At 36.2% G+C, this 17,264-nt stretch overlaps 1 protein-coding gene across 1 annotated transcript in view; it reads right to left on the bottom strand.

Annotated features, from left to right (window-relative positions):
- The window catches only part of KCNH1 (potassium voltage-gated channel subfamily H member 1), a 207,091-nt gene that overhangs the window by 154,313 nt on the left and 35,514 nt on the right, over nucleotides 1-17,264 (bottom strand). Inside the window, exons 4-6 of the mRNA XM_032216574.1 lie at nucleotides 14,011-14,139; nucleotides 8,592-8,710; nucleotides 2,997-3,389 (exon numbers count right to left, since the gene is read on the bottom strand). Coding sequence (XP_032072465.1) covers nucleotides 2,997-3,389; nucleotides 8,592-8,710; nucleotides 14,011-14,139 — 641 coding nt within the window. The remainder of the gene's footprint in view (nucleotides 1-2,996; nucleotides 3,390-8,591; nucleotides 8,711-14,010; nucleotides 14,140-17,264) is intronic.

Here is a 17,264-nt window from a genome sequence, read left to right as displayed (position 1 = left end):
CTAATATAAAAAGCATTAGTCAGGTCATATTTTCACAGGAAAGAACAAGGGGAAGCTTCCTTTCCTATTCTGTTAGTTGAAACTCTTTCAATAAAAAGAGGCATATAACTGGTTTCTTTCTATTATATGCAGTAATTATCTGCAATCCCAGGCATTTGGTCAAAAAGTAAAGTTATAAAAACAATTTGAAATTTGGTATTCATTATATATATATGGTTCCCAGTGGTGGGTTTAAAAAAATTTTTAGAACCTCTTCTGTAGGTGTGGCCTGCTTTGTGGGAATGGCTTCTGGCCATGTGATTGGGTGGGCATGGCCAACTTGTAAAATGTGGTGAAACTCACTTAACAACGCTCTTGCTTAGCAACCAAAATGTTGGCTCAGAAACTCTGGCATTTGAAGCACGCAGGCCTTAAGGCTGTCAGGTTACAAGACCCTTGCACTCCTAACCCTTTAAAAAAAACCAGGGGTGTTCAAAGTTGACAGCTTTAAGACTTGTGGACTTCAACTCCCAGAATATCTCCTTCAGTCATGTTGGCTCAGGAACACTAGCATTGAAGTGTGCAAGTCTTAAAACTGTTAAGTTACAAGACTCTTGCACCCCTAACCCTTTAGGGGAAAAAAGCCCAGGGGTGTTCAAACTTGACAGCTTTAAGACTTGTGGACTTCAAGTCTCATAATTTCTCCCCTTGCTCTTCAGCTTGATGATGTGCGGACGGGTGGGGGGAGGGAGCTGGAACTGGTTCTAAACGGCACTGTAAATTTGTGGAACCTCTTCTATAGAAGAGGTTAAAACTGGCAGAAACCCACCCCTGATGGTTCCTATTGAACAGATTAATAACAAATGAAAAAGATGATTGCCAGGACATCAGTTGTATATGTTTATTAGCAGCTGAGAAAAATCAGAACAGGTATTAAGGTCCTTTGGGAAAAATAGGACTTTTTTTAAAAAAAGGGAAGAAGGGAAAAATGACTTAAGCTGAAATCCTTTGTGCCTGCTTGCATGGAGTTGAAAGCTTTTGGCAGACAGCTCTTTCAGCTACCACCACCCCTCCAAAGATAAGAGGGAGCCCAAATCCAAGCAGGATTTTCATCCTCTGAATCAAGTAACACTGTGGTGTGACTCCGGGGAAGGGGGAGAAATCCTGGGAAGCCTGGCTCGGGTTGCATAGGTCTCCCTGCTCAAGGACTAAAAATCTAGTTTGGAATTTGGCAGGGACAATTTTGACTTCATAAGCAGAGAGGCAATGCAGGGTGTGTCTCAGAAGGGTAGTAGAGCCAGTGAAAGTCACATACAGGTGTCTCTTTTCTCAGGGGCTGTTTGGATTTTCATTGGGGGGGGTGGTTCAGCAGTTTAGCAGAGAGATATCATTTGTTGCCTGTGCTGGGCTTCCTAGGATCTCCTCCACTCCACCTTACCTCTTGTGCTTCTGTGTTCCTTACCTCGGACTCACAAGTTTGCTTAATAACGGCAGCCAGGGTTCCAAGATTATGGTTGTTGAGCGAAGTAGTCATATGGCATCTGACTCAATGACTTCTTCACTCAACATCTGAGATTCCTGTCCCCACTGGGTTCATAAGTCATAGGCTATCTATATAGTAGTGACAAATTATTTTACAAAATGCCCATCCAAGAAAAATTAATCACAGATCTTCAACACAAATCTATCTTGTCTATTACACTGAACAGTGTAAGCCTGATTTTGAAATAGAATTGTGCACAAATGATGAACATGCAATTGCTAAAAAGTATAAATGTTTATTGAACTTTGAAATAGAAGAACAAATGAAAGAATAGTGAAGCATGTAAGATAATGCAGGCTAAAATGTTTGGTTATAATATAATAAAGAGATCAAACAGTGGGTAATGTAGTTAAAAGGACTGAAACACTGCAGTATGTTATAATCTTAAAGAGAACATTTATAAAATAATGTATTGTTGTATATGACACCAGAGAAAAGGTCTAGAATGTATAAAGGCATTTCAAACTTATGTAGGAAATTCAAACAACATGAAGGGTCATTTTATCCTGTTTTATCTTGCTGAACATGTAAATGTTAGATTCAAATACAAACACTGATTCAGAGGATTTTAAAGATTAATATACAATTGAGAACAGAAGTCTTCCTTTTGGTACTGAAGCAGCAGGAAAAGTCATGGAAGTTTATTTTTGTGTGTGATAAACCACAACTAAATTATTGAATGCACAAAAGTGGAAAGACTTGACAATAGAGGAACATGGAGGAATGGCTGATGAAGATGATAAAACTTACTGAAATGTCCAAATTTTATTCTTTGATTAGAGAAAAGACTATTTGTGCATTTATTGCCAACTGGTAACCTCCTATGGGCTTTTGGTGTAAAACAAAAAAAATGAATGTAAGATTTATGGGTTGATTATTAGATAGGATAGATTATAGAAGGAAGAAAATTGTGTAACTTAAAGGGAAAAGATAAGTGTATAATTGTACTTTTAACTTTTAAGAAGATCAGAATTTTTTCTTTTTTAAATTTGTCTTTCACTTTTTCTTTCTCACTTTTAGCCTTCTGTTTGATATTTTTTCTTTTTTCTTCCTTACCTTGTATTATAGTATTTTTTATCTTATTTTTAAGACTTTATTCACTCACACACATACATACACAGACAGGGAGAGCGAAGTTTCCTTTTTCAATCACATCTAGTAAAATTGATTATGCTCTCTTGCACCACAAACATTTCCATATTATTTCACCTATGTATGTATAGGTCTTACAACTTTATTTCAAAATCCTAAAGAAAATGATTGAGCCTAAAAGTAAGCAAATTTCACAGGAAACGTAGACTATATTTGAAGTTATTATAAATTAATAATTGCAATATAGGATAGTAAAAAAGCATTAAGGTAAGCATATAATGTGAACAGAGAGCAGCTGGTAAAAATCCAGAAAACTGGTCTCCTTTCATTCTGTTTTGGTTCATGGTTTAAAATAATGTGGAAACAAAATTCATTGACTCACCTCATCAACATTCTCAAATGCATTGATCACATCATATGGCAAACAGGAGAGAAGGTCAATTACAAACCAGGTCTTCAAGTAATTCATGCGGATCAGCTTTGGATCAGAGATCACCTCTCCAGCAGGCCCAACAAATGTGGTGTGAAAATTAAGCACAATGTCTACCAGAAAAATGACATCTACGATGCTGTCCACTACCAGCCAGGCCACATTGTTCTGTTTGGTTTTAAAAGAGACGTTGTAAGGGACTAAAATTGCAGTGTAGAAAGTTAAAATCAGAATCACCCAGTCCCAAGTAGTCTTGAAAACACAATAATGTAAAATGATATGTGGTGGAGTCTTTGGTGCTTCTTGCTTGTATTGCGGGAGGATTTCCGAGCCCAACTGCAAGACCTATAGAAACGGGCGGGGGATAAATAAATAAAGAGTAAAATCATTTTTAAATTGAAACTTAAAAACAAAAACATTTTCATATTAATTTACATGAACCATCTTCCCTAAAAAGTTACTTTCCCTGTAGAGTTTGCTTGATATATCATCAGCACTGCTATTTTTAAGCCAGTTAAATGTGCTGTTCAAATATCTTTAGAGGACTGGAACATATGGGAAGCTATTTATATATTAGTTACTTACCTAATTATCTCCAACACATCTATGCCATTTAGTTGAGCAACTCCAGACAGTTTACAGCAGGAAGACGATCAAAATAAGAATGCAGGAACTTATTTTATAACTAATATCTAACCTTGATTTTATCCGTGTGTGTATAAATACATACATTAAAGTCTGTATCCTCTCATAAAACTCCTTAATCACTCTTGGGCAATGCACCTAGATCACAATACAGGAAACACCTATATGCCACAATGAGAAAAAGATACATTTTGAGGAAAAAACAGTTTGAAGGGGGAAAAGGTCTGTCAATCCTTTGAGATGGCCAGATAAGGTCCTTCATGACATGGGGTTGGGTTATCTGAGAGAATGTCTCTCCCCTTTTCATCTGCTCCATGCTATTAGGTTTAACAGAGACAGTATACTGTGGTCTGCCAGAGAATTATATTAGGCAAGTCCAAGAAGATGGGCCTTCTCTGTCTCAGTACCTGCCTTGTAGTAACTTTTCTCCCTGGAAGTGAGATTAGCTCCATCCCTCATATACATTGACTTTTTCTGAACATTTCACAAGTCCCTCAAGACTTGGCTATGTTATCACGACTGCAAGTACCAGGAGAATGAGAAAAGTATGCAATGGCTCCCTTACTGTAGTTAGCATTATTCTCTCTTATTTTGTATGTGTGTGTTTATAGTTATTCTTTAATTGTGACTGTTTTTTATGTATTTATGTTTTTTAATTAAGTGCTGCACACTGCCTAGAGTCACTTTCATGTGAGATGAGAGAAAGAAGAAGGAAGGAGGGAGGGGAGGGAGGGAGGGGAGGGGGAGGAATCCCCTTTTCAAGGTTAGAACTAAATTCTTGTACACCGTATACTCTGCCAGAATAACTCTCTCCCACTGTCAAGGATGGTGCCAGGCAAGTCATAAGAGAATTATACCTCCTTCCCACCCATCCACCAGGTAGACTCAGCCGTTGGCCCAGTTCTATTGATGAAAAAGTTCCAGATAGAGTCAGGATGTTCCCCATCTCCCTTGTTCATGGCAACTACATCTGAAGTATCCACTGAGGCTGGAATGACATTTCTTCTTCAACCTGGGCTCACTGTCTGTTAGTTGCATTAGGTAATGGGAATGGGGTTTGTGTGGAAATTGCATACTGACATACAACCTCAGATTTGGGGCATGAATGTTGGTTGCCATTTCCCAGGACTGCTCTGATTCAGTGCAGCTGTTCCAGGGAATCAGATATTCTAAACATCCCCCCCCCCCCGCTGCATTTAAAATCCAAAACAATACCAAAAGCATTTCAAAAGAAGAAGAAGTCAATGTATATGCTGGTTATGTATTCCTGGCTTTTTGTGTATTGGGTATTGTTATATTAATTCTAGAAAAAAATCATATCATTAAACAATAACAATTAAAACTGTCCAAAATGATTAAGCATGAATAGGTATAGCAATGCAGGCAGGGTTCCTTCTTGTTCCTGGGAATGTTGGCAGCCATCTATTATATAATGTATTTTCTAATTCTATGAGTGGGCATTATTCTTACATTAGCATTCTTTTTACAAGCTGAACTATAAAGCACATCAAGTCACTTGTGGATGTATTTCATTTTCCCACAAATATGAATACGATGAATTTGAATCCAAGCAGGAATTGATTTTAATACAATCTGTAAGAAAGGCAGCTTTGCATCTGAAAGTTTCTATTAAAGGATATTGCCAGATGGTCCAATTCAGCAACATTATACACTGTTGCTGAATTGTACACTGCTTGAAATGTACACTGTTTGAAAATGATGCAGAAGTCCTTTGGACTTCACACAGCATGACTTTGCTATTCATTGAAAACACTGTTTTGTTCAGGCTTCTGCAGAGTCTTGAAAATAGATGCTGTTGCTGTTGCTGCTTTAAGGAGTTGAATAATAATTTGACTCTTAAAATAGCCATAACTTGCTTAAAAGTCTGAAAAAAGATGGACTGCTTTGATGGCTAGAGGAGAAGTGTGATGTTTACAAATTTGTGATGTCTGAAGCACTTCTTCCAAATCATTTACAAAGTATGTTAATGGAACCTGAGCAGGTGATAGCACCTGGCTAATTTATTTGGATTTGGAAGTTAAGCAGAATTTTTCCCACTTAGTGCTTGGATGGAAGATTAAATATAATTACTATAAGCTCTGTTACGAAAACAATGGATAGATGTGTCCATGAAGACTCAGAAATTAAGCTTGATTCAAGGGGAAAAATCTTTTTTAGAAAAAATTGCAGAGCAATTTGCAACTTTTTAAAAAATTACATATGTTTAAATCATTCTTTCTCCAGTTTGTATGTTATTTTTTAACAAGGTGGAAAGAAGAAACAGACACATTCAAGGCAAGGCAAAGAAAATGGTCATTAATAAAGAAAATTGGTCTTACAAACAAAGATGGTAGAAGCTAGATATGTTTGGTCTTGAGCTGGACCTTAATTCAGGGTTATGGAAACAATGGGAATGAGTAACTTAGGCAGTGTGTATGATAAAACAAAAAGAGAAAGAGTTAAAAATGACTGAGTACTGAATGAATATGGATTAAATAGAAATGTGAACCAGATGGAAAGAAGTAGTTGAAGTAGTTAGATCATATAGAAAGTATGAACAAGGATCAAGTTGCAAAAAAAATATATGAAGGAAGAGTGAATAGCATAAAGGGAAAGGGAAGTATTGAGAAATTGTGGATCGATGAAGTTGATGAGATTTCCCCCACCGCCCAAAAAGTAGGAAATTTGAAGACAAAGGCAAGAAATGAATCAGTGGTAAAATAAAAGATGATTTGAAGGCTAGAAAAGTATGGAGAAACATACTGAATGATATAAACTAGATTACATTATAGCAATTATAAATTAAACTTATTTATATGTTCATTTCCCTAAATTTATGCCTTTGATTTATTTTGCTTACTATATCTTATTTCATTTCTGTATTTTGCATGAATTTCTTTTCTCCAAAAAAGGGAATTACAAGATGGTACATACTATTATTACTGCTATACTGTTATTAATCATATTTATTTTGATGTCCTCTTCCCCATTGGGTTTTCTTTGCAACATGTTGATTCCTGATGAACTCTATTAGAATTTGGCTCACTGGTAATGAGTGCAATATTTAACTGGCAATTAATATGTGCAGAAACATAATCTTGACCTTTATTGTTTATAATTAACTCACCAGCTGTCCTGATTTAAATTCATATGAAGTCTTGTCAGATGCACCACCAGTTAGCATATAGTTGTCAAACAAAAAGCAAAAGGCCCCTTCAAGTGAGGTGTCACATACAAAAACAACCTACAACAGATCTTAACACTTACTGCAATCAAATTGAACAAAGGAAATAAACCTGGTTCAAAAACCGATACATATGCCCAAGTTTGCAAGTAAGGGAATTCTATGTTTATTGAAAGCTATGCTATATATCACCAATTTCAGGCAAAGAAACATTGCAGCCATGATAATGAATTTCTCCAGCTAAGTAGGCTACTATTTTGTCTGAGGTTTTTTTCCTAGTAATAGCATTAAAGGCATAGCTGAAGCATCATAGGGAAGGGGAGGTAATGTTTAAACATCCCCCCAAAATATGTTGTTATTTATAAGTTGTTCACTAAATAACACCCACATTTTGCCAAAACAGGAAACATCAATTAACATATGCCGAAAAGAGAATGCCAAGATGACATCAGGAAAGATAGCCTATATGTTCTCCCACACAAAATGGCAGTATCATGTTTCTATTAAGTGCCCAAAATACATCTCATAACACAGTTTATGCTATAACACAATGCAGTCTCAGTTCACAAGTTTAGGCAGAATGAATCCAAAATGACACGAATTAAAGCCGCAAAGGGAATAACTAGGAACAAAGAGAAAAGAATCATAACTTCAATCCCAACAGTATTGTAATTCCAGTGATCAGCAGTCTGGGCACAGAACTTCTCAGTTATAGTAGGATCTAGGAAGGATTCTACAAAGATTGGACAGTGATTCTGCATGCAAAATATTTATAACTTGCTTCCAGTGTTGGCAAAAACCAAGCATGTAGAAAGAGATTAGCTCTGGAAGATTGTACATAAAACAGCTTTTATGAGAAGAATCAATGCAACTTGTCTGTTTGTTTGATAATAAAAAGGGACTCAATGGAATAACACTACAGCTTTATAAATGTAGTATTCTGGCCTAACAGGGAATTGTACCTACCTGTGAAATTTTGACTCAATTGTATTCTCTATGAGCTAATCCAAAGGTTAACATGTGAATTCAATGGTTGAAACAGTAGCATACACACATGGCAAAACAAAACTTAAATCAAGATTTTTCACAGTGTACTTCTTTAACTGTTATAGTGTAAATAGCATGTAGGGCACATGATCTGTTACTTTAAATCACACTCCTATAAAATGCATTGAGTAATACACCGATATGTTTGAATTACCCTATAAGAGCATCCAATTTGTATCTGAATTGTTTTTATTCATTGAATAATTTTAAGCAGTTCTTTTTTTTTGAAGCATTTTAAAACATCAGTTTAATGAACCAGGGAGTTCCCAAATGTTGGAACCCAGCCTAAAATCTGTGGTCATTCATTTATGATAAGAGACAACTCCCAACTCTCATCTTCAGCTCCAAACTGGTGTAGAGGAAAAATATAAACAGCCCAGGCTTCAGCTGGAGAGAAAAAACAATTCTTTCTTAGTTACAGAGGGCTTAGTATCACTCAGAGAGCCCCAGAATTCAAACCTATCTTTCAAAGCAGCCCAGCTCCAAGGTAAAAGGGTAAAAGTGTTCATCTTGCCATAACAGGGAGGTCATGATTGGATCAGTGTTAACTCTCAGCTGGTTCTCCGACAGTAGATTACACTTCTGAGGGAAAGCTATTGGTTCCAAGAGTGTGGATGCTCTTTAAGTTATCACAACATTCAGATAGAATGGAAACATGATGCAGACTTTACCTCTGCTAGACGGGAATGCTTGTGAACGTTCTCTCCTTTCTGCACACTGGGGGCAAGTTGCTGCAGGACTCCTCGGCTGCTTGTTAGTGCACGTGTCAAACGAGCAAACTTTCCCCAACCTAAAAAAATTGCACAATAGTTACCACCACTCCAGTTGAACAGAATTTGAGCAAAAAAAAAGGCTTTAATCTAAAACAATGCGGTGAATTTACGCTGAATTAAGAAAAGTACTAATAACCAAGGCCAAATGGCTTATCACTCATCCCCTTAGGGCAATAATAAGCCATGGGCAGATTTGGAATGTGGCAATCTTGTCATAGGCATTCTCGTACAGCTACCTTTTGCATAATTAAAATGAATCATTCATTATTTGAATGCAGAAAAATTATGTAGTTTTATTTCAAATTTTCCTCTTACTGTGTAGATAATTCATTTTAACACTTAGCCTGTGAGTTACTGCATGTTTCTACTGCCACATATCTGGACATACTATATATGTGAATGTGCAGTGTTTTCAAACTGGTTATATATCTACAGATGCATAGTAAATAAGTATGAACATTTCATTAGAATGAAATGTTGCTGTCTGAAACAATACAGTAGTAATAATTGTTGCCGCTGACCATGGTACTGAATAGCACATGCATTTTTTTAAAAAAAAATCCTGTACTGTTCTTTTTTGCTCTCTTATGTGAGTTCTATTTTCTTGTGGGTTTTTTGTTTGTTCGTTTGTTTGAGGCATTGTCATGCACTGTTTTCATTGTTGTGGGTAAAATGTTTTTATATACTATGTATTTTATTTTACAATCCAGCTCACTTGATTTTTTTTTGTCTTGTTTTCTTTTGGAGAGATAATATTTTGTTTTATTGTGTTTTGGAGAGATAAGGTTTTAAAGCAATGGAAAAGTGGAGTAAAATAAGTCTATTTTATTACTGATCTTTCATATATACACAAACCATTCGCATGCATACACACAAAGTGGGTGTGGGAGGGATTTTCTATTTAATTTTTAAAGGGGTATTTTTGCTCTTTAATTTTTAGGAGGGTTGCAAATATAAGACAATATAGGTGGCAGCCTAGTATCTTTGTACTTTCATCAGACTAAGTCCTTGAAAAGCATTGCTTGGTCTAGATAAGAAATACTGCAGAAGAACAAAAATACATTGTTATCATGGTTGTAAAACAGCAATAATGAATAGAGGAAACGCAAAAGGGAGGCCAGAATCAGAAACATTTATAATAGAACCAGGACTGAGAATGTTCCACTTCATCCTTGAATGCAGAATTCTTATTTACATCCACTTAATTTTATTGTAATGCATCAGGAAAGAACCCTAAGGAGAGACAGAGCTGTCTGTCTTCCATAGAAAATAGACAGGGACTGATTATTCACATTAGCCAGGTAAGATGAAAATTCAATGAACTTTTGCTTTGACACGAAAAGCCGATGTCAAGAAAACACTATTTTTTGAAATGTATTTTATGGAATTGATATGATATTAAAAGCAAACAAAAATTTCAAGATGATGACATTAAAATTTGGTCCATGAGTTCATGTTATAGAGTGTATCCCAATTCCAAAGAACTAAGGAACTCAATTCTTCAAAGTATTTCAGAGTACTTTGCAGCCTGATCCTGGCCATATTTATTCTGAAGTAACTCCTGCCAAGGTTTTACAGGACTTGTCTGAAAGTAAATGTCCAGGGTAATGGACATATTTTCCTTAATTTAAAAAAGGCTTTCACATCCATGTCACACAAAAGTTAATTTTGAATCTGAAGAACATTTCAAGATCAGATTATAGCATACTTTAGGTGCAGCTCAAGGTGGCTGATGGATAAAAGATGGGTCTGAAATTATGTGGAGTAAACATGAACCCATTATGTGAATCTCAGCTACACTTGGATACCAAAATGTAGAATATTGTTTTGTGAAATTAAAAAATCTATTCACAGATTTTCTATTCATAACTCTATGTAACAGCGGTTTTCAATAATTCCTTGAAAAATTCTAATCAATAGGGAAGGATCTTGGTTCACTTAAAGAGCATGTTCCTAGTCCTCCATTCCCCTTATCTCCCTAAATGTTGACATTTTAGATGTTGATTATTTGTTTGTTTATTTGTTTGTTTGTCTATTTATTTTTTAATTCATTCATTCATTTCTATCCTGCCACAATCCAAAAGATTCTTGGTGGCTTACGAAGAATAAATAATACAACTAAAGTATCCATTTTGGTATAGTAGTTAAGGTATCAGACTAGAAATTGGGAGATCATGAGTTCTGAACTCATCTTAGGCAGAGACAGCTGGGTGATATTGGGTGAGTCATTTTCTCTCAGCCCTACGAAGGACACAATAGCAAACCACTTCTGAAAAATCTGGGCATCAAAACTGCAGTCCAGGCATTCCCTGGGAATCAGACATGATTGAAAGGAGGAAAAAAAATGTCTAAAAATCAAAGTTCTAAATAGCACAATAAACAACCTTAAACCAGAATGTTTCTTAAGTAAACATATCATTCTGCAGTGTCACTAAGGCTGAATATTTGCCCTAAGTGGCTAATTAGAAATTATATTTAGTGGTTGAACTAAGCAGACTTAACACTAAACAGCCATTCATGAACTGCCATTCAATGCAGATTGAACTTAGTCTTTTGGACAAAAATTAGTTCAGAACCCAGAACCCTATAGGAATTGACATTATAACTAGTCAACCATTCATCCAAATGCTGGAATTAGTATGTGCTTAAGTTGTTAGGGTTCAGCTACTGGATCTTCAGCTCAATAATATTGCCAGCACTCAGGAAACTATGTTCATCACTCAGCCTTAAGGAAGTGGTACTATAACAATAGCAATAGCACTTAGAAGTATATATCGCTTTACAGTGCTTAACATCCCTGTCTAAGTGGTTTATAGAGTCAACATATTGCCCACAACAATCATTTTACCCACTTCATAAGGATAGAAGGCTGAGTCAACCGTAAGCCTGAGATTTGAGATTTGAACTGCCAAATTGCATGCAGCCGGCAGTCAGCAGAAGTAGCCTGCAGTACTGCACTCTAACCACTGAGCCACTGTAGCTCAGTTTTTTAATAGAGGGCAATAAACAATTTAAGCAAACCTGAAATATTCATTCTATAATGTCCTTAAGGTATTTATAGAGGATATTTTGGCATGTTTTGGTGTGGTATGATGCAGACAGCTCAACCTAAAGTGTGGGATATTGAACCAGGTATCAATAACATGGCACCTCTAATTTACCTGGTATATACAATATGGTAATCTCCATATTATTATTTTAAATTAATGTGTGCCAAAATTTCACAAGGTCTTGCCAAATCTTAGATTTCAATATCCTTGCTGGAAAAATCCCAATATTTTCTCATTTTTCATGGTTTTCTTTGGATAATAAAAGTAAATTTCTTCAATTTATAGTTGATTGTATTCATTAGTTTACATAATCTGCCAAGTGTTGGGAGATTAAACAACGATATGTTTGCATGGATTGGTACCAGGTTTTTATGCTTACTCTGTTAATTGAATGTATTTCACAGTTTTTAAAATGATTTCATGGGGAGCTGTCCAGAGTTGTGTGAAAGATGAGCAGCCATATAAATGTTTTAAAAGAATAAATAACATCAGGTAGCTTTTTAAAGCCAACCAATTCATCTTTTATGTAATAACAACAGAAACTATAAATAGAAACATATGATTTATTTAAATGTTTGACTTTTATTGTGTGTGGAATGGATAATGCCTTAGAACAAACAAGCAGATTGTTTATGGGGAAGGCAGCCTAATTTCATCCTTTGCTTTCTCGTGCCATTTCTAAATAATAGGTTACTGTCATTTTCTGTCAAATATCATGTCTCACTTTTGGGATCTATATATGCAACAAAATAATTTCTACTTTGACAATAGCATTCATATGTAGCATACAATGAATATGTGTATGGAAATTACAAATTTATGCTAAGTGCCACTAGTAATTTCACTGAAGTGTCACAGAAAGAAGTAACCCTACTGATTGCCTAAGTCAGTGATGGTGAACCTTTTTGGCACTGAGTGCCAAAAAGGGACCCCATGCATGCACACGCTCATTGGGGCTGCAATTAGGAAGAGGAGCTGCCCAGGGGGCATGTGTATGCTGAAAAATGAACTTCTGGTTTCCGTCACACGCATGCACACCAGCCATCTAGTCTTCCGGTTATGCACGTGTGATGATGTGCATGCTCTTGCACTGAAAGACCAGCTCTTCCAGTTTCTGGCACTGCCGCACACAGGAAGGCCAGTTGATCATCATGTGCACATGCATGCCACAAACCCAGAAGAGGAACAGATGATGCCACGCATGCCAGGTGACATGGCTCCGTGTGCCACTTTGGGCACACATGCCATAGGTTCTTCATCATGGGCCTAAGCCCTACTGGTAGGGCACACCCAATCTAAGCATCGGGGCTATATATGATTCCCAAAGTGTGGCAGAAGAAAACAAGATTAAATATTTGGGGATTGCCTTATTTTAGTAGTGTGTAATTTGACCTGGATTACTCATTGCTGGGAGATGTGCAGAGGGCATAATCTTTAGAAACCATTTTTCAGAATAGAAGTGTTGCATTTACAAAATGAATTTATTAATAAAGGAGAATATTTTTTTCCCAGAACAACAACTCTGTAAGATGGGTTGGGCTGAGAAAGAGTGACTGACCCAAAGTCACTCAGCTGGATTTAATGTCCTAAGGCCGGACTGGAACTCATGGTCTCCCAGTTTCTAGTCTACATAGCAAATTATCTAATTATCTCAGTTGTTTTCAGTTATCTCATAATTGATCCTCCTTACAAACAAAAACTGCAAGAAAGAAAGTAATATTATATGGGGTTTCAAGGGATGCATAGCCCAACAGAAACACAAATATAGTCACAAGGGAAATGCATTGGATTGGGATATGATCTGTTCTAGGAAATGACCAAGAAATGTAATTCTGCAATTTCCAAAACAATCTCAAAGTCCAAGACATGGAGATATAACTTGAAAAGGATAATGCACTGTTGCCTCAGCTGATAGCTTTTAAACCTGCTGATCAAGGCTGCAGTTCCTTGATCTGCAAGAAATATAATCAGAAATGGCTTTGCCATTGGTTCCATCAATTGTTAAGATCTGAAAGAAAAGAAAGAACTATCGGAGGCCTGGTTGGCGTGGCCTTGACATGTTGTTATTATTATTATCATATAGAGAACAGGCCAGGAGCAGTAGTATTCTATGTATTTCAAAAAACGTTTAACCTTCAGAGTCAGTTTGCACTAGCTTCACTCAAGATTCTTAACAGAAACCAAAACATCTACGACAGAGAATTATTCCATTTTGAAATGCAAAACAAATTATATTTCATATGCAACAGAGAAAGTAAATAGCAAACCTTTGCATGAGTCATCCTCAATAGGCTGTTTGAAAGCTGTGATGTCACTGAAAGTGCAAAGAAACAAAACAACTTTGTCCTGTTCATTTCGAATTGGAGCAATTTTCACAAAGAACCAAACAGGAGTCCCTGGAGAGAAAGCACCATAGAAAAAATTGGTTAATGATATAAAAACCGAACAGCATCTTACTAGCATTGTTTTTGCAAACAAAAGAAATAAAAGAGTGTTTGCAAAGAAAAACCAATGCTGCATGACGTTAGTTTTCACTACAGAGGAAACAGGCAAATATATATATAAGCACATATTCAGACTACCTGTAGAACTACAATAGAAGTCATGTTCAAAGGTTGGCAGAATAATAAATGAAATTCTGCCATTTCAAGTTGTTTAGTGTGGTTTGATTTTGCATAAATTCAGCCTGCAAAGGGATTTAGTGATTCCACAATTTTAATTTTCTCTCCACTTTGGCTGCCATTTCAAGTTATTTTTTTTTTAAAAAACCACCATAGTTTTATGGGCAGTTGTGCATGAGTACAGTTTTTTTAAAACATTAAGCCTATTAGGATATTTACAGAACTACATAAAGGTAAAGTGCAAGGAAAACCTCTTTGGGGAAAAAAAGAATAATTCATGTTTTACATATTTTGTCTCCACTGGATAACATCATGGGGAAATGGGAAACTGATCCAAAATCACTCGCATGATAAAAAAATGTGTTTTCCTGGAAGAAATACACATATCCCAAAGAAGCTGGATAGCCATACAACACATACCTGGAGAAAAGACTAAGGCAAACAAAGCACTGTTTTTTTGAATGGCAATAGTTTAGCCAAGGGGAGAGTGTCTGGGCATTTCTCCCATGGAAAATGTATCTACATGGAGAAAAATATATCTTCATATAATAAAGTAATATTTTAAACAAAATAGATGAAGGTTTGACTTCTCCTTGATACACCCATATTTCCTCTTCCATTTTTCCTCAAGCTAACGATTGATCCAAAATGATTCAGGGAGCCGAGGATAAAATTTGCCATCTTTCCACTCCCAGTCTAGGACCTTAGTCATCATAACACACTGTTTCTCAGTTGTTGTTGTTGTTGTTGTTTAATGACATGATCCAGGAAAAGGCATATTAGTTGAGTCTCCTCTCTTTTTCAGATTAGCTTTATTTTCTGTAAAGAAGAAGATATTCTAGAGCAGCGGTTCTCAACCTGTGGGTTGGGACCCCTTTGGGAGTGGAACGACCCTTTCACAGGGGTTCGCCTAAGACCATAGGAAAACATATATTTTCAAAAAAATACAGAAAACATAAAATAATTTTATGGTTGGGGGTCACCACAACATGAAGAACTGTATTAAAGGGTTGCGGCATTAGGAAGGTTGAGACCCACTGTTCTAGGGCAACCTGAATTTGAAGGATGAGTGTGTAGGAGACACACTTAGTGGAGTCACGCTTCTAGAAAATCACTGAAATAAAAAAAGACATTACTGTTAGAGTTGCACGAAAAGAGTTGTGGTGGCGCATGGTTAGAATGCAGTATTGCAGGCTACTTCTGCTGATTGCCAACTGGCCGCAATTTAGCAGTTCGAATCTCACCAGGCTCAAAATTGACTCAGCCTTCCATCCTTCCAAAGTCAATAAAATGACGATCCAGATTGTTGGGGGCAATATAGTGACTCTGTAAGCCACTTAAGCTATAAAGCCCTATATAAGTAAGTGCTATTAGCATATACAAAGCTGAACTTAGCTATCCCATGAAATCATGTCAATCATGGCTGGCATCCTGAATAGAATTGTCCCACACTACATAATTTGCTTGAAGATACTACATATAAAGATTTTTTTTCATGGCACAATTCCTTTCAACAGGATCATACTCCTGCCCTTCAGATGTTCAACAGAGGAATCAGAACACAAAGACATAGGCTCTTCCCACATTCTTTGATTATAAAAGTAGCCTAACAATGCAGAAGATAGGTTTAAAATTTCAAAAATTTTCAAAGTTTGTTCAAGTCTAGAGTAGAAGATGTTCATCAAGGGAAATTACATTTCTGTCATAGCACTTTCAGCACTCCTAAAACTGATTTTCAGTCACAACCACAGACTGCAGAAATTCAGGTCATAAAAGGCCATTGGTGAAATACAACTGTTAAAAAGGTTTTTGAGCCAAACAGACACACAGTGAAGGCTATGTATACTCTGTGGTAAACAAGCTTTCTTCTTAATTCTCAATAACATGTGTATAAATTAGGTCACTGATTCTATACACCTGACATTGTTTTATTAGTTACAGAGCTGAAATCTGCCAGAAAAACATTGGATTGAAGATGAACTCGGGGAGCTCAAAAAAATCCTCTAGAAAGAGGCCAAGAATTATCTTTTTTCTGGCTTAGATTAAGAGATCCACACCCAATATAAATTTCTGGCTTGTTGATTCATAAATCTACCTCAACTTCAAGCTCTTTGACTTAAATCATATTTTGCAAGCTCTGTGATAGATCAGAAGCTCATAATGATATTTGGAGACCAGGGCAGTTCAAATAAACCAAGCTATTTCTGATTTTTGAAGAAACAACTTTGTTCTAAGCTATTTTGGAGCCAAAAACTGAAAGCTCCAAAATATTACGCATAAGCCAGGAATGCTGGGTTTAGAAGTCACACTCCAATCCCCAAACCTAGTGCATGCTGAGTATAATGGGCATTATCCATTAGTGGGAATGGCAAAACCTGCCATAGAATTCTAAGGGGAACAGTTTGAAAAATCTGCCCAAATAGATATATCAGCACTACTCTCCATCTTGCTCTGATCCAAAATCCACAAAGGAAAAAAATAACATGAAAGCAATACATCTGAAAAAGAATGGGTAAGTCATGTACAAAAAGGGGGTGTTACAAATTTAAATCAGGTTTAAACTTGGAAAATTTATGCAACAAAGCACTTAAGAGAAATTATGCTAAAAGAGATTACAAAGAATGTGCACTTAAAAAGTATATAAATTAGTCAAAGCTATGAATGGGAGAGGAGAGAAAAATGTTATTTAAAAAAAGGCCTTTGTGTATTTAAAAGAATTATAATCAAAGTTGGTAACAATATTCTGAATGGATCTTTCTAAAAGGAAAGTATCCATCAACCTGTCTGTTAATTTCCCTATACCCAGTAGATTGAAATACTATACTATTAATATGGATAATAAAACAGAATACATTTATACTAATCTATGCTTCTCAGCCCTGGGGTGTTAGAGGCTTATT

This window comes from Thamnophis elegans, chromosome 4 (genome assembly GCF_009769535.1).
Source record: "Thamnophis elegans isolate rThaEle1 chromosome 4, rThaEle1.pri, whole genome shotgun sequence".
Taxonomy (NCBI): Eukaryota; Metazoa; Chordata; class Lepidosauria; order Squamata; family Colubridae; genus Thamnophis; species Thamnophis elegans.
This window is presented reverse-complemented; position numbering and strand designations above follow the sequence as displayed.